The sequence below is a fragment of the Apus apus genome, chromosome 1 (genome assembly GCF_020740795.1).
Source record: "Apus apus isolate bApuApu2 chromosome 1, bApuApu2.pri.cur, whole genome shotgun sequence".
Lineage (NCBI taxonomy): Eukaryota > Metazoa > Chordata > Aves > Apodiformes > Apodidae > Apus > Apus apus.
Window position 1 is genome coordinate 135,030,823 of NC_067282.1, and position 23,318 is coordinate 135,054,140.

A 23,318-nucleotide genomic window follows, 5' to 3' on the forward strand; every position below is an offset into this window, starting at 1 on the left:
TTCACTCTAAGTAAGTACTTTACTCTGACTCTCAGAAATTCTTATCAAAGCCAGGCAGATGTCACTGCCTCCAGGGGTCTCAACTTGGCGTTTCCTGATTTGCATTCATGGCACAGATTTGCCCTCAAAACCAGAGACCTACAGTGTAAAAGTTTGATCGGTTGCTGTGGTGAAACCATGTGCTGAAATTTAAAAGCACTGTTGAGCAGAGTAAGGCTTTCCAGCATCGACTCAGTCCTTTGTATTTGCAAATACAAAAAAAACCAACAACTCCCTGTGCAAATGCCATCAAGCCTCCATGTACTGGTAAGATGAAGTATTATCAAGTAACATAAACACTTATTTCCATGGTAAAACGCTAGCACAAGCCTTCCTTTTTGGGCTGTATATCAGGCAGAAGTGGGTTCACTTGGTTTATAAATAAAACATGCTCCCAGCCCCACTGTGCTGGGGACTGGGCTCCCACTCCTGTTGTGCTCAGCCTGCTTTAGTCCCTTTCTCTCCAGAGATGAGGTTTGCTGGGCTTTCTGGTGAGGTGGTTTGTCTGATTTTCTCTTTTAACCCTCTGGCCATCAAATTGCTTTCCTTGGTCAAAAGCTCACTTAATGAGAGACAAGTAATTTGTTTTTTAGAACTGGCATTGCAAGTGCTGACTGGGAGCAGAGGAGGGCCAGGTCACCTTGGGGAGGGGTCAGGCTGCATCTGGGACATTTCCCCTTGAAATCCCCCCAACCTGTTCTAGCTCAGTCAGCTGGGGCGGTGGCCTCCATGAAAGTAATATCAATGCAACAACATCATCAGGAAGCTTGAAGCCAGCACGTGCCCAGAGGAGCAGGAGACACAGTAGCTACACCAAGGGTATGCAGGTCTCAACCTGTTGGGGGGTGTTGATGTGTGGGTGCTGCTCACTCACAGCAGCAACTTGCTGAGAAGGTTGTTAGTGTGAATATGCAAAGTTCATGTCAGAGAGATGTTAGCATTGGCCTGTCTGTAGCTAATCGGGGTCTCCCTGAGAACAGAAAGGGCTGAGAACAGAGGGTTGGATGGTCCCACATGCTTCCCCAACCAGCCAGCATAAGGGGATCTTCCTCTGACCCTTGCTGGAACTGAGCCGTTTGTTCACCCACTCCAGCTGCTGCAGCCCCTAGGAGATGCCTGAATGGTTGTGGGAGTCTCCACATCTGCAAGGAAAGCCAAGAACACACCACGGGGCTTTGATCTCCTGAAATCTGGAACATGAAGTTGCACGGGGCAGCACTGGATCAGCAGTGGTCCAGCTGGGTTGTTTCTCTGCAGTGATGCTATGGGAAGGCAACACGGTGCCAGCCTGAAGGGTATCAGCCAGGGGCAGGTTGGACAGACCTGATTTCTGAGCTCAGCTAACAGCCCAGAAAAATAAACTGCACTCTACAAAAAGAAAGAGCAACATCTCACCTGTTGTCAGGGAATAACAGTAACAACAACAATAACAATAATAATAATACGACAATGATGATGATGCTAGCGGTGCCACAGATGTGCATCTTCAAGGAAAATAGTTCAGAAAAAACTGAGCACTGACCTAAAAGCCCTGTGTTTAGAGTGCTGCTCCCTGGCTTTGACGGTGCTTCCCAGCCGTGGTGTGTCCCCATAGCCCTGCTGCTCTAAGCTCATAATGAACATCAGGATCTTTGATTCAGGCAAGTTTTAAAGCACCAAGACTGAAACTGACTCTTCTTGAACTGTCAAGAGCCACTCACCAGCTATTAGCACCACTGGAGGAACACACCAACCTTACTACAACCCAAAACACCAAGAACTGTGCACCTGTGCCAGGAGCTGGGGATGCCCAGAAATGCATTGAAGTAGGACATGAGAGCTTTATCCTCTCCTCTAGAAGCTCTGGGCAAGCACTAGAATCTCTGGGGAAAGCTACAGGAAGGGAAAAGCCTTGCTTTACTCTGCCCAGACAGAAACAATTCACCACCCCGAAATCACCACAGCTAAAAATAAATTTGCCTGCTAAAGTGCTGGTTTCCATTGGTGCCTGCAGTGCAATGGGGTCAGCAGATACCAGGGGTACAAGGACTCCTTGGGGTCACCATGGGACTGCTGGTGGCAGAGACAGGTTTGACGGTGAGGGTTTGACTCTCTCGGGGTAGTATCAAAGTCACTGTCCACTAATGCCAGACCTTTCAGCCTGAGAAACACTCATTCAAGCCTGGCCAGCTGGCTGGTCACCACGGCTGTGGCACACAAGGGCTTTTGCCAGGCAGATACCTGGTGTGTCCATACAGATTTGCTTTAATGCTTGTCCCCTGATGTGTCCCAGGCCCAGGTAGAAATTAAGCATTTAAGCAGTGCATGTGGGTGCATGCTTTGTCTCATAGATGCTCATAGGTCCAAGCTGCTAGGCTGTTTTTTTATCTCAGTTGTTCCTACACAATGAATGTTACATTCTGAGCTCTGGGTTCAGATGCTCCCTGTTGGAGGCAGGATTTGAGTCATGCCCTTTGGCTGCCGGCACCATCCTGCTGTTGACAGCGGCTGTACACAAGGCTGGGCTGGTGGAAGGACCTCATCAGGGCTTCAGGGATCCTGGTGAAGATGGATGTATTGGGGAATCTCCCATGACAGCCTCCCCCTCTCCCCTAAATAACCACACAGAGAAAATATCTCACCATTTTGCAGCAGTGCTTCCCCATAGCACAGCAGCCCCAGCTCCCAGCCCTGCTCCCAGTGCACACCAGAGCTCATCCCAGCCCCAGGGGATGCGGGCACAGGGGTAGTGGGGTGGGCAGGTGGTGTCATGGCCCCAGGGGTGGCAACTGGTGAGCAAGGACATCAGCAGGCTGAGCCACTAGCACCATGCCCATCTGCAGCCAGCAGAGATGAGAAGACTGTCAGGCAGCCACCAGCCACGCACCGGAGCTGCTCTCTGAAGTCAACCTGAATTAAAAACTAATGATAAGTTTTCTTTGATAGCTCATTTTTGATAGTGCAGCCAGAGAAAAACCAGCCACAAAGAGAATTAATTTTTAAAAAAAATAATTAATCTGACTCCCTTTACTAGATGATTTCTGGGTATTTTCAGTTGTCTTTTTAATTTCTCTCTGCACGACATGAAGGAGAAGTCTTTGGCAAATAAAAAGTCCTGGATGAGGAAAGATGCAGGACTAAAAAAATCCCCAACATGCTGCTATGATCTTGTCAGTCAGCCTTGCTCTCCATGGACAAAGAATGGTGCAAACAGGATTAGGCCCAAAGTACCTAGTTTAAAGACCAAGGCTGGCTTCTTCAGGTGGACTTGTGATGAAGGCAAGAAGCAGGATGTGCTGGTGTGCTAGGGACCATATTTGGCACAGCACTTAACCAGCTGCATTTAGCATGTATTCACCAGAAATACGTCTGTCCAGCTGCTTCTCCTTTCCCACCTTGCCTTCTCTCCTTTTGAAGTTGAAACAACTTGAGGTTGCCAGCAGCAATCACAGTTTGTGGCCAGTTTTGGGGCTCATGCTGGCAAGAGGTAGGGCAGGGTATGGCAAATGTCTTACATGTAGATGGAGAAGTTTGCTGGCATGAAGGACAAGAAGTAGTGCCTTTGAAAAACCCTCTCCAAAGCTGATCACTTGCTCATGACAATCAAATAAATTGTTAATTTGCACGTGGTTATACTCACGTGTGCAAAGACAAAAGGAATGTGCCTAAGACAGAAGTGCTGGGTGTGTGCAAGTGTATGGTATGTCTTCTGATACACATGGTTGGCTTAATGGTGTCTTGTCTTCTGCTGTCAGCTACTCTGACTTCCTCTCCTCCCAGCTTTAGCACCTGGCTGACTGGAAGCTGCTAAATATGGGAATCCACACATCAGGCTGGCCACAAGTTGAAACAAAGCTCCGAGCAACTTTGTTCCCACCAGTTCAGGGTCTGCCGGTCTTCTCAGAAATGCAGCTTCCCTGAACAGAAAACTGCTTCTAGGATCCTATCCCAGCAGAACCAGGACCAAGGCATAGGCTGCTTCCCCAATAGCAGAAACCATGTGGAATAAAAAGGCTTTCCCTGAAGGCTGCACCCCTTACTAACCACAACTGAGTACGACTGGCAGTCGTCTGGTGTCTTCACCACAGAACAAAGCAACACTCAGTGGAAGGCAGACTTGCCATTGACTTTCAGACAACACAACAGAGAGGAGTTTTAAAATGCTTGCTTGGAACATGTTAGTGACATAATGACCAGGTTTTTAAAGATGAAATGACAAATGTTAGAGTCAAAAAGAAATCCAAACAATGTAAGAATGATCAGGCTGTGCCAACGACGGCTCCTTCAAGGGGGCATCTGCCTGCACCAGAGGATCTGTCTGCTCCAGGGAATCTGCCTTTGCTGGGGAATCTGCCTGAGCTCTCCAGGGCTCTCCGGGACTTTCCATCCAAGCAGACAAGCGAGATTTCTCCTCCACCAATTCTGCCTCAGCTCCCAATGGCTCTTCATGGCGCTCCAGGTCTTTCCATCCATGCAGACGAGCCAGAAGTCTCTTCCACCAATTCTGCTTGGGCTCTCTAGGACTCTCCAGGTCTTTCCATCCACCCAGAAAAGCCAGAAGTCTCTTCCACGAATTCTACTTGAGCTCTCCAGAGTTCTCCAGGGCCTTCCATTGATGCAGATGAGCCAGAAGTCTCTTCCACCAATTCTGCCTGAGCTCTCCAGGGCTCTTCATGGTGCTCCAGGGCTTTCCATACATGCAGCCGAGCGAGAAACCTCCTCCACCAATTCTGCCTGAGCGGAGGCCAGCCTTCCTCGCCAATCTGTCCATTCTCCACCAAGACACATGGGCAACCACCCAGCTGATCTGTTGGGGCAGAGAGCTCAGCAGAAGAAGCCTCCATCATCTCCCCCTCTCACTCCTCCTGCCAGACCCTGCCGGGGACCTGGAACTGGACTCACTTGGGGGGACTGCTCCTCTGCCCTTCCCCACGCAGCATGGCTACCAAGGCCACTCGGAGGTGCAGGAGCTGCTCTGGCAATGCCACGGGTATGGAAGGGCTGAGGGAACAGGAGAGCTGCCTCTCACCTCCTCCCGCCCCTGCGGCTGCTCCAGGAACGCACAGCAGCCCCACTTATGATGCGCCTGGAGCAAAGGCTCCTGGGAAGTGACCCGAGCAGCCAATGGGCTCCCACATGCAAATGAGCACCGGGACAGCTGGGCAGGGGCTGGGGTCTCCAACCTGCCCCTCCCTGCAGAGCCCTCTGCTCCCACCGCCCCGCGCTGGCTCCCGGGAACACGCATCTCCCACCGGCACCCCCTGCCCAGCACTTCCCGTGCCCCACGCCAGCTCCAGCCACCCTGCCTGGCTGGGGAAGGGCAGTGCCACAGACAGCTTCTACCAGAAGCACCCCAGGAACAGGCACAACAGAGGAACTCTCTGGTGGAGCCTCTGGTGCACGAAAAGGATGAAGCTCGAGCTCACGTTGAGAAACCACAGAATATGTGTCCATCTGGTGCTTGGTGACATGGTTTAGTCGTGGCCTTGGTAGTGCTGGGTTAACGGTTGGACTTGATGATCTTAAAGGTCTTTCCAAACCTAAACAATTCTTTGATTCTATGTTTCTATGTTAGCCAGGTAGCTTTGGTTTCCTTATCTCCCTCATCCTTTCCTGCTCTTCACTTGGGATGGTGGTGTCCATCCTGAGTCTTGTGAGGAGGAGTGACCAGCTCTCCGTCTCCGCACTATCCATCATCGTCAATGCCTCAGTACAACGGTGTTTCCTATAGGGAAATAACTTGATTTCTGAGGCAGCTTCAAACAACTTGTCCTCCAAGATGGTGTTTCCACAGCCCAGGGCCTAGTGATGACCAAGGATGTAGAACATGCAGCAACTATAGAAAATACAGCTGTCACACTGGGAGCAGAGTCCTATTAACTTTCACGTGGTAATTATACAGAGAAGTTGTGATACTGTGACATGCAGAGAATGGGGTGTTTGTTGCCTTTCTGGCAGCGGCATGCCAGGTGTCAGGGCTTGTGAGAGAGCTCTACAAAGCTGCTCATTTTAGTCTCATTTATATATTTTGTAAAAGCCCTTTTGGTGCAGAAAACAGTGATATTATCTTACTGAATTTTAATGTTACTTTGGAATGGAATGGATTTGTTTTGTCCTCGTGCTGTGGCCGCTTACCTGTGAGGGCTGGCAGCATGAACTCTGGAAGGCTTTTGCCACAGCAATGTTTGGGAGGTCATTCACAAGCCAAAGATAAGGCAAAAAAAGGAGATTTATTCAAACTTCAGTATAAAATATGGGGATGGGAATAAAATATAGGTCTGCTGATCCTCCTGCAAAGGTGGAAATGGTTTGTGATAATTCCACATCTTGCTTGTGTAGTTGTTTCGCAGCAGCGTGAAGAACACCACACAGATGAGGCTAACATCTGGGGGCTAGAGGCTGCTGCTGTTTGAAAGCCCAGTGAAGTAGCTCCTGTACTGAAAGGGAAAGGAATGAAGGAAGCAAGTTCCCTCTACGATCCATAACATGGAAAAAGGCAGACTCTGTCACCAGCCTGTGCCTTGCTCAGCAATATACACGTGTTCAGCACAGGGTGTTATGCAGATGACATGATGTTTCTATTCTGGGCATGGTTATTAAATACAATATTAGCTTTACTGGAGGTCAGCTGTGGCTGCATTTTTTTTGTATGCACCAGTATAGCAGTTTTTTCAAAAGACAGAGGCTGATGAGGAAGGATTGAATTGGTAGGAAATATAGAAAGGAAAAGATCTTCCTAACTTCCTTTCCACTTCATCACAAAAAGTGTTGGATTATTGGATATAAAAGCTCAATCTAGTTATCAATAGCATAACCATCTTTCTGCTTCAGAGAGGGGGGGGAAACATGATTTGGGCAATTTCACTCACTCAAACAGTAATCTGAAATTTCCCTGCAGAACCAAACCTCTTTTGGTCTCAGTTCAGTTTATCCAGCCACAGAATGGCCATGAGAACCTCCAATCATTCCTACCCTCCAAAAAAAAATGCAGTGAGGAGTGTGCACATGAGCATGAACACCACCCCCCCAGCTTGTGCAGACTGGTGAGAGACTGCAGATGAAGAAGGATGTAAATGGCAATTGGCAGAGGATGCAGCTTTGAAGAGGTGGGAAAATACATAGAAAAAAAAGACACCTTGGCAGGTGAAGCAGGGGAAGAACATGTTTCTTTGGAAGCTTTTGAAACAGAAGAACTAAATACCTCACTATGCCCCTCATTATTTTGAGAGGGTGAAGTGTCAAAAATCCACCCATCTGAAAAGTCTTCCATGACTGCTGCAGAAATCCAGTTCAGACACTAAAGATGATGAAATTTGGTTTGCTTTACAGTTGCTTTTTATTGTTCCATTAATTAAGGGGATAATTTTCATGGCAGAAGAGCAAGAGTCTGTGAACTACATTTGTAGGCGATTAAAGGTTGAAATGTAGAAAGAATTTGAGAGTACAATTTGGTACTGGTGAACACAATCCATGTAATAGAGAAAAAACCCCAAAAAGACAGAAATTCTGATTTCGTATTAGGCTTGAGGAGGTTGATGTTAAGTGTCTGGGCTGGCAGTAGCTTAAATGAGTAAGCTGTTGAGGATCAAGGCAAAAGGAAATGAAGGAGGTCGTAGACTGGGCTGTGTTTGGAGAAGTGTGTTTCTATCTTGCAGCTTGCAGTTTTGCTCCCCAAGCATTCAGGTCAGGCACCAGATCGAGTGGCTCCCAACTACAGGCACAAGCCTGAACCTTGTGAGTGACAAGTCGTGCTCTGGGGACCACAGACAGACTGCTAGTCAGGAAAGCAGCTTCTGCACAATGATTGCACCATGGAGAAATCAGGGCTGCAGAAAAAATAGTCAGCTTTAATGATCAGTCAGCTATGTGTGTCGTCTCCCCCAGCTCCAGCAGAATTCCCTCCTTACCTCTGGCAATAATTGCAATGCTGTGTGCAGAAAGAAAGGTGACACCATCTCAAAAGAGACCATGAATGAGAAGCAGCAATGCTTGTTTCCCCTGCTCTGGAGCACCACAGTGACCAGCAGAGCTGGAACCAGGCCCTGAGTGAGCCTGGGGGTCCATGGCTCAGAAGCACGCAGGCAGCTTTCTGGAAGAAAGTAATTATTTCTGAAATAAAAGCACCAAAACCAAGCCTTTTAAGAAAATGCTTTTATTTTTTGTTGAGTTGGCATGTTCCAGCAGAAATATATTTCCAATCAGCTAATTATTTTTCAGGCTGAACTTCTGCCAGCTATTCTAGAGAGAAATAGTTGAGATAACAGGCCTATGACCCTTCCGTGTATAATTACCATGGCTTTCCTAACACTACAGGAAACAGACTCCAGTCAGGAAGAAAGAGGAGAACTTGCATGCCATTGTACACAAGTTTGTGTATTTCCAGCTCAAAGAGGTAAGCTAAGACTCTTTTCCCTCAGAGTGACAATTCTGGGTAACATTTCTTAGGTGCTGACAGGCCCTCTGTGGAAAAGGGCTTTTCTCCTGGTTGTATTTGGATGTTTCCTTAGTTTCCAGGCCAGTTCACTGTCCAAACCACCAACCTAACTCTGAAGCAATCCCATCAGTTAAGGCAGTCCTTTCTCAAGCTTTCCAGCTAGCAAGAAAGAAGACAGTGTTTGTAGCATCCCACTACAGTCCTCCACTGCTCTCAGATGATGCTGGAGGATCCTGAAATCCTCTGCTACCTTAGATGCAATCCACTGAAATGGCTTTCCACAGGACAAAGACATAAAAAGACAAAAATCAAACTCTTCAGATGGTGAAAATGAGTATTGCTCGACCAGGAAAGACAGAACACTTTTCACACACCAGCCACATGTATCATTTCACACGATTTACATAATTCTCACAGTCATACCTTTGGCTTCAATGGAGATGTGCCTACTGAAAGCAGGGTGTGTTTGCTTCTGAGTTCTCTTTGTAGGTAAAAACATGTTAGAAATGAACAGAGTATGAGAAGGGATGTGCCTGGCCAGTAGAGCTTCAACTGAACATGAGCTTCTCACTCCCCAAATTACAGGTGCTGGCAGTAACTCTCTTTGACCTTCTTCCCCCACGCCCCAACACCCCCATGGCCACTTGAAAAGTGGAAGTGTTGACAAGCCTACATTCTCCAGGGTTGTGAAGACAAACTACTCAGGGAATGAAGGAGTGGGTGACTGTACTGTCATTCCCATTAAAAGTTCAACTTGCTACCTAAGTACACATGGAACATGTGAATAAAATATCTGGCGCTTTTCTATTATTACTCTTCTCACAAGTGGATGAATATATTAAAGTTTGTATTTCTAAGGCTCTGAGTGATTCTGCAAGGAACACTGCTTCAGGAGTGCAGCACAAATAAGACAGATCATCTGCACACATCTAAGTGACAATCATTTATGGAAGTTTTTTGTAAGAACTGTAAAGACCCCCCTTGGTTAATGACATTGTTCAATCTTCTTACATTTCTTCATAGATTCAGGGTAGAAGATATTCCCTTCCCCCTTTGCTGCTTGTTGCTAGAGGCATCCTGATAATCAGACTAATCTTGGGGCCAATTTTCAACTACTAACAGCTCGGTAAACTAAAATGCTCAGGCAATTTATTCTCTATATATTGTCAGCTAGGTAACACTTGATTTCTCATTCTATGACTGCATTTTATTGTTTTAAACTGAAATCCAGCATGTGTGTTTCCAACAGATTATCTCCATAATCACTTTCTTTTTGCTATGGAAATGATCTGCAAATTGTTCTTTGATATGAGCGAAGAGTTCACAAGGCCACACTGTACAAAAGCTCGAATCGTGCAATTATCATTTGTAAAGAGAAACTGTTATCAAAGTAACTGCAGGGGACACCTCCAGGACTCCTCTTAGAGTCAGGAAATTTGAAACATATATTTCTCTAACATGAATTTCACTCCAAACCCTTCTGAATAATTCATGAGAACTGATTTAATGTCATAGTTAAGTCTGGCACTGAGGACGGAGATCGGGGGCTTCTGCTACAGACGAAGGATTTCACCAGTTCCTTTGGGGTAGGGGGCACAAAGCTGGGGTCTCATGGCTAGGAGGGTTTTGATACCCAGGTGCCTTTGATTTGGGAAAATCCCTTCCCTGTGATGGGCAGGCTCGCAGGGCAAGGCTGGGGTGGAGGTGAGCACCTTCCTTTCCTCTGGCTTTGGCTGCCTGCTGGGGAGGCAGGAAAGGAAAGGGGAGCAGGAGCCCCACATCCCCCCACCAGTGCTAGTGGCAATCCAAACCAGAGCCTCCACTTTCCTTAAGCATCAAATTATCCACACGGGTGGATAACAGATGTTATCAGTTCTTCAAAGGAAGAAGGCACCTTGAGATGAGAAAACGCCATTTTGCTCTTCATTGACTAAGTGAGAGGAGCTATAAATTGCTGCAAAATGGTAGTTTGCAGAGCACTTAAAAGGAAGACCAGCAGTTTGGCATATGACCAATACTGAAAGAGTGAGTCTGGTTTTAACTCTCATCGTGTGTCTACAGGCAGGCAAATTACCAGAAGCGATGCTCTTTGCTTGTACTTTTTACTTGTAAAAGTAATGGGGTCAGAGACAGCTGTGCCCTGAGGGTCTGCACCAGCAGCATGACTGATGCTGCCAAATTCCCTCTCTCCCAACCTAGGAAGAGTTAGAGAACTAAATCTATGGGGTACCCCCTTCCCCAGGCTCTGGGGACTTGTTGAGCAAAGCTGACTTCCATGAACTCAGGATTTCACCCCCCAGGGCTCTGGCATGCTACTGTGCTAAAGCCACCCAGGACTCACATTCCCGTTCTGTGTAGCCTGAAGACTAAATGCCATTTGATGTTGCTGGATTTTTTGGAAGAGCACACAGGGAAATGGCAAACAACCATTCTATAAGACTTATCAGCATTTAATCCCAAAGCACTTTTCTAATGACAACTGTTACTTCTTTTTATGGACAGCAAAACTAACGCACGTGTATTTTGACCAAGGTCAGAGAGTGGCAAAAACCTCAGGTTTTGTTAATTGCCAGAGGCCAGATTCCTCCCCGATAAGAACAGGGTGCTGATGCACAGAACCATGCTGTCGTGCTGCTGAACAGTGCTGAGCATAACTGTGTTTGGTTTTCATAATACAACAAGGCTAGGATGCTGTCATCGATAAATCAGATGTAAAACTGATGAGTTGCAATACAAAACCATGACAGGTTTATCCTTGGCAATCTCATTTTGCTGAAATTCAACAATCATGAATACTGGTTAATTATTTTCTCTGTATTATGCAAGATGTTATATTTAAATGGGAGTCATAGGTGGTTATTCTTTACAGATATTCAAAGGCCAAAAAGTTGTATTTAAGAGACTTGAGGAACTGGGGAAAGCACACAACTGTGATGTAAGAACTTGGTCCTAACATGTCTTGTTCTAAAGCCTCTGTATTTTTCAAATTTTCATCATTGTCTAATGCTACAGCTGACACCTACTGGGCAAATGAAGGTCTGGCACATCTGGCATTACACAGCCTTCTGAAATACTTGGTTATTTCTGGAATTGCTGACAAGAATGAACCCTCTTTACCCTTTGCAATAAGGTTTTGTTGCACCCCTCACACAGGCAGGCAATTGGTAACTGCTAAGAGGAAGGCCAGAAGGACAAACTCTCAACTCTCTGGAACCTACAAGATAAAAAGTGGCTCTCTTTCCAGAGGAGGGGATGCCTAAGTTGTCCTTCTGAGACTATTACTTTCACTGAAGTCTAAACAGTCCCTCTGTTTTCTAAGCTTTGCACAGAATCAGGAAGACCAGAACATGAAGGAAAATACTGCTTACCTTTTTTTTTTTAACCACTGGTTAATTTTCTTTTGGTTTGCAGGGAACTATAATGATAACTTTGTTACACCACCTCATTACTAATCACTGTTAAACAATGAAATAGCACTGTGTAAAAGTTCATAAAATACAAGTGGCATAGTCAGAAAGGAAACACTGAAAATTCTCCCTTTGTGTTGGCTAATTATTCACATTGGGACTAATAATAGACTTTCAATGTATAAAAATGATATTAGGTATATTATTCAAGTAGTTGCTCTTACTGCTTTCTAGAGAAAGTGATATGAAGAGCCAATTTCTATCAACTCTAAATGCAAAAGAATGCAGCCCAAACATCAGGGGTACTCTTCTCAAAGTTAGTCTATATTCTGTATTATATGCTTGCTGATTTAAGTCCACTGATGGAAATCCCAAGTATTTAGAGAAAAAAAACACCCAGAATATTATTGCTCCCCATTTGAACTTATAATAAGAAAAAAACTTCCACACACTTTGCATGTGCAGCTACAGTGATTAAATACACATATTAGATGTTTGCAAGCATAATTAGTTAGCTGTCTGCACGACTCAAATTACCCAGGAAACACTTTACTCTCCACTGTAATTGCAAACCTGATGTGCCACAACTGCCCCACACCTTTTTGTGTAAAATAAGACAGGATTTTATGGAAAAATAGTTTAGAAATTTTAGCATCTTAAAAACTGATTTAACCTTCATTAACTCAATAGGGAATTTTCTAACAAACTTGCATTCAAATTAAAAAAAAAGTAAAAAAAAAAAAAAAAAGAAGAAAGCTGTACACTCACGAGTTGTCCAGAAGTTAGCTCTGCATGGTCCCAGAAAATAATGCCACATAGTAAGGTCTCCAGATCACCAAAGAAATTACAGACTGGCATGTAGTGTCATGTTTTTTTTAACATAGTTTTTGTCAGCTGCTCTATTTTAAGAAGGGGATTCGCTTTGACCTATTAATCTTTGAATGTTCACATACATATTTTCCGCTGTGTGATGAGGATATATGGGGCAGTGTGCTTCTCCCAACATCTTTGGTATTTGGAAAGCTATAGAAACTTTACTCTCACTGAAAGTTTCGTTCACAGGAGAGAGCCCTGAATATAAAGCTCCCACCAGCTGAAGCATGGAGATCCTTCCCTCGGGCAGGCACACGTCATTTGCCTTCCTGGGAACATTAAGGTAAGATCTCACCAGGCACTGTTCGGGAGTGGAATATATTCCTGTAGAAATCTATCAGCAGTTCAGTGAAGAGATTCAAAGGTACCAGAGCACTCAGGGAGGCTGTTCCTTTTGATGGCCAGATCAAATTCAAACCAAAGACACAGGCCAGGCTAGATGCTGTCATTCTGTTATATATGCTCTCCTGTGAAACCTGGAAAAACAGAAACATGAATAAGGTGTATGCAGACATGTGCCCCAGAAAGGGAGAGACAAAACACCCTAAGCCCTCCATAGAATAAACCTCAAGGACTTCTGAAGCTGTTTGCAAGTGTTTAGAAGGATTTTCCACCCCCCCCACTGATGCATGACTTCACTTCCAAACACCTCCACATCCATCCAATTCCTCTGAAGCAATGGACATGAAAATGGGCTGTAGGTAAAATACACAGAACTGAATGCTGTTCTGCACCTGATTGATGTGTCCTATTTCTCTCTGTGGATGTGAGCCCAGAACTGGACAGGAGTCTTTTTTTTCCTCTGGGTGGGCTCAGCAAGGAATTTGTGTGTGCTTTGCTCTCCCACATGGCACGGCTGGTATCTAAAGCCCAGTATGGTCTGGGTGTTCTATCTGACAAGTTCTCTGTCACTGTAAAGAGCCAACAAACTGAAGGTGCTCTTGATTCCTCCTGACCTAGGTAATTCAGCCAGTTCAGGCTGATGGTTGCAGTTGTTGATCAATAACCTGTCATGGGAAGACCACACAGGCACAAACTGTGATGGACACGTTAGTCTGAAGCTGTCATCTCAGAACAGCATGGGGAATTATTGGGCTAAATCCCCCAGGTATTCTTCCTGCTACAATTTCAAGTGGAATAGGAAAGCAAAAATTTCATTTCTAAGTGCTTCTCCATTTCTGTCTTGCCGTAAGTCCTCCAGAAAAGGCAGCTCTGTAGTACTATGAAAAGTCTGAGGGCACTAGAGGCAAGTCTAAGAAACATTTTGATCATGGAAACACTTCTTAGCATAATCATAAACTCCAGTAATGCAGGTTTGATTCCCATCTATCTCCTACAGCACAGTTCCATGCTCCTTGGTGTATTACCTAGCAAGGAGCCTGTTTGCTCAGCCATGAGGTGATATAACATCCTTTAGACACCTGTGCAGGGTGGAAGTCTTTTCTTTGGGGGACATCAAGCACTTACGTGCCCAAAAGTGTAGCATCTTCTTCTTAATCATATTAATTTTTCCAATAATAGGAACTATTTTTCCCACCAATCTTTGCCTTACCCTCCTGGGACATTAGAGCTACTGTAATGCTACTTCTGCTACAAATATTAAAGGCTTCAATTGTTTTTAAAGTCATTAACCATGACCATCTTTTCAATGGACTGACTTCACAACCTGAGAATAAAGAGTCGTCAGATAAAACAGCAATGCCTGCTTCTTGACCTTATGCAAAACCCACACCATTCTCTTTAGAGTACAAACGATGTAGAGCCTGCTGACCTTCACATACTGCTCACAATGCACTATTTAACTATAGAGAAAAAACAAGCCCATCTTGTTAATTTAATCTGCTTCAGATGAGATCAGCTCTAACAGGAGTTCATTATACTACAGCAATATAGCAAAAGCTAAACTACTGCCAAAATAACTGACAAGGGAAAACAATTAAGACAACAAAGAGGGCCTTGTTAATATGGAGACACAGACCTAGGTATTACCCTGAAGGTAGCTGGACAATGGAGCTGGTGTTTGGATGCTGCTACATGTAACAAGGTTAGGGACTGTGTTTGTGGCCCTTGGGTCAAACAGCTCATGCTGGCTGCATCCAAAGTCTGCAATGTTGTGCTGTGAAACTCCTGTGGGTCCAGGATAAATATTTTTTTTATTATTTCTTTCAGTTGAAAGTCTCTAAAATAATGAGAGCTACAGCCCATCACGTTGTGTTTTCTGTAACACAAAACCAAAGATACATGCTGTATATTCTACAGCAAGTTCCTTAAGCGTATGCAGGGCAGGTATCCTGTGATGGCACATAAGCATGTGGTATAGTACTGGAGGACAGTGGAGGGTGGAAGAAGCCAAACCTGTTGCCGTTGCCTATCCCCAGTTTTTGGGAGTGCTCCCTGACACACTCCATCCAGCAAGTCATGTACAGGTCCTGTCTTCAAGCACTAGTTGAATCACATCCAGTTTAACCTCATCACTGCCCCTGAAGGCCAATGTTTCAGTCCAAAACAACACCACTGCAACTTGCTGGTAGAGCTAGATTTGGTTTTTGTTTTGTTTTGTTCTTCTTTAGGCCAACTATTTCAAATAATGTTTCTAACTCCAAGATGAGACCATCTCTTCCCACCATGAACAATTCAAGGAGACAGGCAATGTTGAAATGACCAATGAAAATACCCATGACACAGCCTCTCCCTTGAGAGAGAAAATCCATAAGATAAAACGAAGCAGTGATTATATCATCTGAGGCAGAGCTACACTAAGTCTTATCTGTGAGTCATCAATCAGGCTGACACTTCAGAATTCAAGGGAGACGCAGCACAGCACGTTGCTTCACTCCAAAATGCATAGCAATCCCTTGCTCAGCAGATCCAAGAGAAAGTGTGCAACTGAATCCAACTGTCTCCACAAGAATTTTTGCTGGCTCATCAAGAGCTGTGAGCAAGGAAGCCTTGTCACACCAGGGGTAATGGCTTTATCCCTCCCCAAGGGAATCAGGCTTCACATCGTCCTAACGCCCTCACTACTCCAGTGCCAGATTTCTTTCTCAAATGACACAAACACATTCACTTAATCTACAACATTATCAAGAGTAGCTGATGTTTTCTTCTAAAACTAGACCACATCAGGGTAGGATGCCCCCAGTCAGCCTCTTCATGGGCTACCTTTCTAAAGAACTTCACCCCAGAGCTATGTTCTACCTGAGAAATAAAATTGACATCTTTAGGATTTGGACTAACCCACTTACTCCTTCTCGGATTACCATGGAAAGTTAGTAACCATCATCTCTGTTTCAAGTGAAAATACACTTGCTCTGTCAAGTTGACAAGCCAATTCTCCAAGGACCTAGATAGTATCTTTGAAGGATTCATCTGACCATCACTGAAAAATATTACAACAAAGAACTACACAGCTCCAGTTTGATGGGGTTTTTTCCCCTTTCATTGAAACATATCTAGTAAAATCATTAAGTAATGGCAGCCTATATTGGAAGAAAGTCCTCTAGAAAAATAAACCTTGCACATTGCAAAACTCATAATTGGGAATAAATACTGAGGATTTAGTACCACATCAACAACTGCAAAATACATATCCTCACTATCCCAGAATCAACATTCAGCTCCTCCCAGCAAAACTGTGATGATTTTCGGATTCCACATACTTGCACCCCAGCACCGTCATGGATACTGCAGGAATGAAAACAGAAATGGGGTCAAGTTGTGTTAGGGGAGGTTCAAATTTGATATTAGGAAACATTTCTTCAGAGTAAGAGTGGTGAGGCATTGGAACAGGCTGCCCAGGGAGGTGGTGGAGGCACCATTCCTGAAGGTGTTAAAAAAATGGGTGGATGTGGGGTTTCAGGAGATGGTTTAGTGGTTAGGGGGTGTAGGGCAGACGGTTGGACTTGATGATCTTGAAGGCCTTTTCCAACCTTGATAATTCTATGATTCTACCTAATGACCTCAGTGAAATTCAGAGGATACAAACAGCCAATTACCATAACATTTTAAAAATACAAAGACATAACCATCTCTTTGGCTTCTCAGTTGCAACGCTGAAAGGAATTCCACAAAACATTTTCAAAGGAAAATTACCCCTTATTAAAACATCCCCACAAACTGACTGGAAATAAAAGTTTCTATCCCCTGTCCCCTGCTACCTTGCAGATGTGCCAACTGCTTGTATCTGCTCTATGAAGCTTAGTCATCTAATCCTTCCCAACGTGCCCCATCATCCCCAGCCACCCCCAAGCTTTGCTGGTGCTAATTACAGATTTAAATTGGAGAAGTGATTGAGACAAACATTAATTCATTCAGAACATTTTTACCAGTTCACACTTGGCTTTAACTTTCCTGCTTTGGTTACATATCTAAAGTATAGCTCACAGGCCCCCAGACCTCATCCATTTTTTGTAGTTAGTCCAAGCTTGACATTATTTTTACTTTGGCAGGTTTTTGCAACGGTTCTTTCAGCCAACTCAGCCACCTTCCCCCTGCATCAGACAAGACTGCAGGGACAGAAATAAGCATGAGGAAGGGAAAGTATGTAAGTGCAGAGAGGGGGCTGCATCGGCTGGTACCAAAACCAAAGATGTGGTTATAAAAACACAATCTAGATGACATTATTGCCTCTACAAACTTTGCTGTTTGTTTAGCCTTAGACTGTCACGGAAAACAACAATTACAGTTTTGTACCAAATGGTTTCTGGCTTCAGAACTGGGTAACTGTAGCCCTCAGAGTGCTTTGCCAAGTAATTTGCAAGAAGATTTTGAGTCCTTTAAGTTTGAATGTGCATTCATAAATTCACTTCACTGCATGTGCAACGCAGGGCTTGTGGAACACAAACACTAGTTCGTGCACATGCATCTCTTGTGAGGTCAGCTGAGCAGCACAGACATCTTTTGCAGACATAATTCAGGGACTGACTTGTGAAAAATGGCCTTTGATTTTTCCCCCTGCTCCTGGTCTCTTAATTCTGCCTAGGGACTTCAATCCACTGCAACTCCAAGGGGACCCTGAAGATCCCTCTCTAGTAGCTAGATGCACTGCGACATGGAGAGGGAGAGCTTACACCTTTCACAGCACGCTGGGCTCATTACTGGCAAAATCACAGCTAATCTAAGGTTAAAGGAACCCAACATATCTTTGAAATCCAAGTCTTTTACTTCTGCAGCAGTTGTGCTCTCTTGCTGTAACACCCTTGGAATAGAAGGAGCTGTTTCATTAAGTAAGGGGGTTGAGACTGCAGAGAAAACAGGGATATTTTTTTCTTCTTCCACAAGCCTGTATCAATCCTGGAGTGCTCAAACCTGTATCTAGTGATTACAATTCATCCCACTTCATGAAATTACCACAAGTACCTCTTGCACTACTCAAGGCTGCGCTTGTGGAAGAATTAAATTGCCTCTTACATGTAAGAAGGTTGATGTTTGCAGGTAAAAACTAGGATTATTGGTAGAGTGGTCTGTTAAAGTTTGAATTGTGGCAGTTTGTGCAGCACACCGATCTGCAATGAATAGAAATCTCTAGCTCCTAGATTGTTTCATGTTCCTGTGACCTTTCCAAATGCAAATACTCCCTGAGACATTAAGGATGAAAAGCCATGGATCAGCAAAAATTGCAGATCTGAGCACTAGTATCAACTTGACACTGTGCTTTACATAACAAGGCATACTCAAAAATAATGCTATGTTCTGCTGCCCAATTACAGAAAACACTCCGTATTACTTTTGCACACCTCATTAACACCTCAAGTGCTCAGCTCTTAAGAGGTGCATTGAGATGGTGCATCTATTATTGGAACAAAGTCACTTACACGATTCATAACACTGAGGAGAGATATCAGATGCTAAAATAATAGCAAATGACATACGGATTTTCTTAATAGCATTAGACTTCAGCTAAGCAACAGTAAACGAGGACGGGTATTACAGGAACTGTGCAAGTGCTGCCTCTGAGGGTCATATCAATGTGTTTCCTTTAATCTTGCTTTTCTCTAGTGTTTTGATAGAAAAAGGGATTAAATGCACTTGTTTCTGAAATGTGCTACTGGCTACAATATGGCAAGGATGACTGTAGCCCAAGAACAGTTACTGAGGTCTAATTCTTCCACTGGTGAAAATCAGCATCATTCCAAACACATGATTGCTTTGGTGGGCTCTTAGGAATTCTGAAGGCTAGATCACTTTATTTAGGTGTCAACTACACCATGATCCTCAGTTTTAGGCACCTGGGTTTGACAAATGCAATCTGGAAAAGGCAATGCATTGGATAAGGCAGAAGGAAGGGAAACTTACACTAATATTACTGTCTTTTCCTGCACATAAAGTGGCAACCAAAGGATGTCATTAAGCTAACTGTAGAACAATTTATGATGGATGTTCGGTGAACCCTCACACTTACAGGTTTCCAAAAATGGGCTAAAAACAAACCACCAGAAAAATAAAAAATAGGAAAAAAGACACATGATTCACTTACCATGAAGCATAGCAAAAATCCTTGTAAAATGGCACAGTCAAAGTTTTTAATTTAACATTGTAGTAAATTACAGAATGGAAGGCTATTTTAATTAGGAAAATGTTATTTGCAAGATTTAATATTAAATATCTTGGCAATTATTGTTCTAAAGCTTGTTAATATTTCTATTACTTTCTAAAATTACAGTGCATTATTTGGTGTTTTAGTTGATCAAGGTTTATATTTTTGAGAAAAAAATTTACTACTTCTAGTTTTTCTCTGGACCCCAAATTACCCAATCACTATTTGCAGGCTTTTTTAAACTCCAAAATAGGAAAAAAACCCAAAAACGAACTAAATAAAAAACATACATTTGTGAACACAGAGTCGGGGAAGCAGAACTAAGTATGCCAGAACAAACACAGTTCCATTTTAGTTTAGACAATAGTTTTCATTACATCTAAAGAATTCCATGGTGAAGGGATGCCCAGACCATTTTTTAGCACTGACCTTTATTAGAATGGGAGGGTTCACTCCATTGGCAAGTACTGCACTGACACGCCACCACAGTTTTAAACTACTTCAGTTTTATTTTCTGTGGACATTTTCAGTGTTGAATTAACAAGAACAGATTTAGAAAGAAAAGACTAGCACTACTTTTGGAAATTTTGCCTGTACTCACCATATGGAGAAAGCATATCAGGTATTTCAGAACAACATAATTGTGCTCAGGAAGTCCTTGAATGATTTGCTTGCATCTGGTGACTCGGAGACTGCTCTCCACACCTGCAATGTCAAAGTCAGTCTTAAGTTAACTCAAAACCATAAAAATATTAACAAGAAACAACCCCTTATTCATATCTGCTGGAATTTAGTTATGAATTTGTAAAACTGACCAAAAAATTCAGCCCTATTAACCTCCATGATCACAGTAACAGTTAGGATTACCCCTTTGAATGTCCCTATAATATTCTGTATTATTATATATCTGGCTAAGACTAACTACCAGAGTATTTTCTTGATTAAGTGAAATAGCCAAAATAATTTATTTGGTAGAGAGGACTTTCAAACATCTTGATTTGAATCCCATTATCTCTCCATGCACTGGATTCAGGCATCTACTTTTTATACCCTGATTTTATTCTTGTGGAGACTCAGACCTGCTCAACATGCTCTAATTTTAAAAACACTTCTGTGACTGTGCAGGAAACTCTTCTGTCTTGGTAAAAATTTATGAGATGGACACTTGGGTGTGTAAGAATTTTCTAGAGATGAACCTAAGCAGGTTCATTAACTCATTTCTACAGGTGGGCAAATCCAGAACTAGACCCCAAACTCCTTGCATCACCTAGATAGTCTGGGTGACAATTACACTAACACTGGATATTTCAAATGCTGTTCCAAACGTCTTTTTTCTTCTTTTTTTCTTAGTCTTGGTTTTTGTTGTGTTTTGTTTTTGTTTGTTTGTTTGGTTTTTTTTCTGTTTACTTTTCTTTTCTGGAATATTGTAATTATCTTAGTACTGGAAATTTAATGCCATTTTGTAGAAAGGTGTGATTATTACAATCATGTTTGACCCAACCAATCCATTTGTGCTGATCTTTTTTCTGCATTTGTTGCATTTCTCTCTCCCCCTCCTTGACACAGCTAGACATGTGTATAAGTATGCATGCATGCACAAAATTCCAGAATGCTAAATGTTCCCTTAAGCTCTGAATTAAATACATGAAGCTATACTGTGGTGAGCCATGTTGACACTTTTCCTAGTGCAAAGCTGCCAGTTCCTGTAAGACACAATAATCTGAATCCCAATAATTTTTTGCTCAGCCTTCTGCAAAGTAAATTATGCAGGAAGGATAGCAATACTGGGCAAAGCAGCTCTTGTAGAAGTTTTTCTTGACCAAAGAACTTGTTCTTTGACAATTATAAGCTTCAAGGTTCTATTAATTGTTTTTAGTCAGTCACTCAACTAATTCAGTTCCCAGCTCCCATCAATAACTCGTTTAAAAAATGTTTCAGATGACACACTATAGAGAAAAGTTTCACTGTCATTTTAAAGTACTCTAAAGCAGAAATACTGTATTTCTGGGTTTGCAGGTTAAGAGATGTAATAGATACATCTCACACTGTTCTGGCATCTTCCAGAAGACAGAATGAGAATTTTCAAGTCATCCCAAGACAGCTGTCTGTGATCACACCTCTTCACAGCTCCCTTCTGCACTATATTCACAAAAAATATGTCTTTGCTGCAGTCCAGCTGGCTCTCGAGCTTAAGATCTTTTAAAATCAGGATATCACCACAGCATCAAAACCGAGTGGACATCACAACGCAGAACACGGAAGTCAAAGGATGAATTTTCTTAAACTCCAATTTTCCATGTATTTTGTCTACATTTTAAATGTCAGTAAACAAAAATAATGTGGAATGAAAGTTTCACAGATGTTTTGCCAAGAAAAACATCCCAGTGTTCCTAGCACAATGCACTGCTCTCAGATTATCCTTCTCAGACTTGTTCTCATTTTCACTTAGCTGTATCACAAAGTAATATTATATCCAGAAAGTCAGCACAATATTAGTTCAGTAAAAATTAGCATGTATACATTCTTTTTCCAAATTTCCCCTGTTCTTTCCAGTTCAGAGTGACTATTCTTAGTCCCTTCATTTCTTCCTGTGAATAGACCTGTTTTTCTCATTGTCTTGAGACACTTAGTGTGTCAACAGAATCCTTGTTTTAGAACACGGTGATGTACAGACTTGCAAACAACAAAACACTACAGACCTGATTAAGTTTTTTTATAGCAATACATTAATAAAATTACATGAAACAGTGTGTGAAAATGCTACTTTTAAAGCACACTGTAAGAATTTTACATAGAATACAGTATATCTGGGTAAACTTACTGTACTTCTACACTTTATTACATCATCATTGAGATTTATCCTCAACCTGAATTATTTTAGTGACTTATCCCAATAGCAACAGTCATAATACTGATGATAATGTACACTTTGCAACAGCATCAGCTCACAGTTAGCAGAGGCATGCTGACAGACTTTGTTGAAAGTCACACTCCATTATAATACACATAATTTTTTCAAAAAGCAGGTTTGAGGAAATTTTCTGCTTGTGACTTGCTACTGGAAGCTTTACTGGTTCCCTGCTGGCTGACTATACCCTGGGAAGCAAAACACCAGTCTCTACAATACTGGGTACTAAATCTCAGATATTCTGGGATCTTAGATATTCAACAGTATTCATTCCCATCTATTAGTTGCCTTGTCAGCATTGTAAAACAGCTCCTGCCAAACGCTAAGTAATTACACATTTTTAAATTCATGTTTCCATGTGGTGCCAGATCTTCAGATAATCAGTGTCTTCTCATGGCTTTAAATCCTTTCTTCCCAATATGCTATCTCATGGGAACAGTTTCAATAAAAACAATCCCATCCCCACGAGAAAAAAAAAGAAAAAAAAGGAAAGAAGCATACAAATGACCAACTAAATGTTGTTCCCACAATTCTGCCAATGCTACTGCTAAAACTAAAGCTGCTTTGACATAAATTTTACCACTCAGACTGACTCAGTGTTGTGTCATGGCATGAAAGGGAGCCCTGACAGCCTGATACAATTCTTAATAATACAGTATGATTTTTAGATAAACCAGTAAACCTTGTAAAAAGCAGAAAGGGTCTTGGTAACCCTAACGAGCTTGCTCTGGTACAGATTATGAAGGTATCCATTTGTGGCTACAGTGAAACACTAATAATATTATATACCCACAACTGTGGGTCACGATTGGTAAACAGCAGTGATTAGTAATTAGCCAGGCCCAGTTCAACTTGTATAAATTTTTCTAAAACTTATTTATACTCACTGGTGATTCCAAGGATATGATCATAACACTCAAATGTTAGTAATGGCTGAGGGAGTTCCCTAAGGAAAGTCTTGAGGATTACAGCAGGAATATGGATATCATGATAATCATCGAAATTCACAGACTTGCCTAAAAGGAGAAAAACAACAAAAAAGATGTTCAATCACATTCTATTTTTTTTTTTAAACTACTGCTACTATTTCACACTAAATTTTGAACAGAAAACCACTTGGCTTTCTGCTGCTGGTGACTCCCG

At 42.8% G+C, this 23,318-nt stretch overlaps 1 protein-coding gene across 1 annotated transcript in view; it reads right to left on the reverse strand.

Moving 5' to 3' along the window:
• Positions 1–8,154: 8,154 nt before the first annotated feature.
• The window catches only part of ARHGAP8 (Rho GTPase activating protein 8), an 83,771-nt gene continuing 68,607 nt past the window's right edge, over positions 8,155–23,318 (reverse strand). The window contains exons 11-13 of the mRNA XM_051636101.1: positions 23,063–23,191; positions 19,869–19,972; positions 8,155–13,208 (exon numbers count right to left, since the gene is read on the reverse strand). Of these exons, the coding sequence (XP_051492061.1) occupies positions 13,011–13,208; positions 19,869–19,972; positions 23,063–23,191 (431 nt within the window). The 3' untranslated portion in view covers positions 8,155–13,010. The remainder of the gene's footprint in view (positions 13,209–19,868; positions 19,973–23,062; positions 23,192–23,318) is intronic.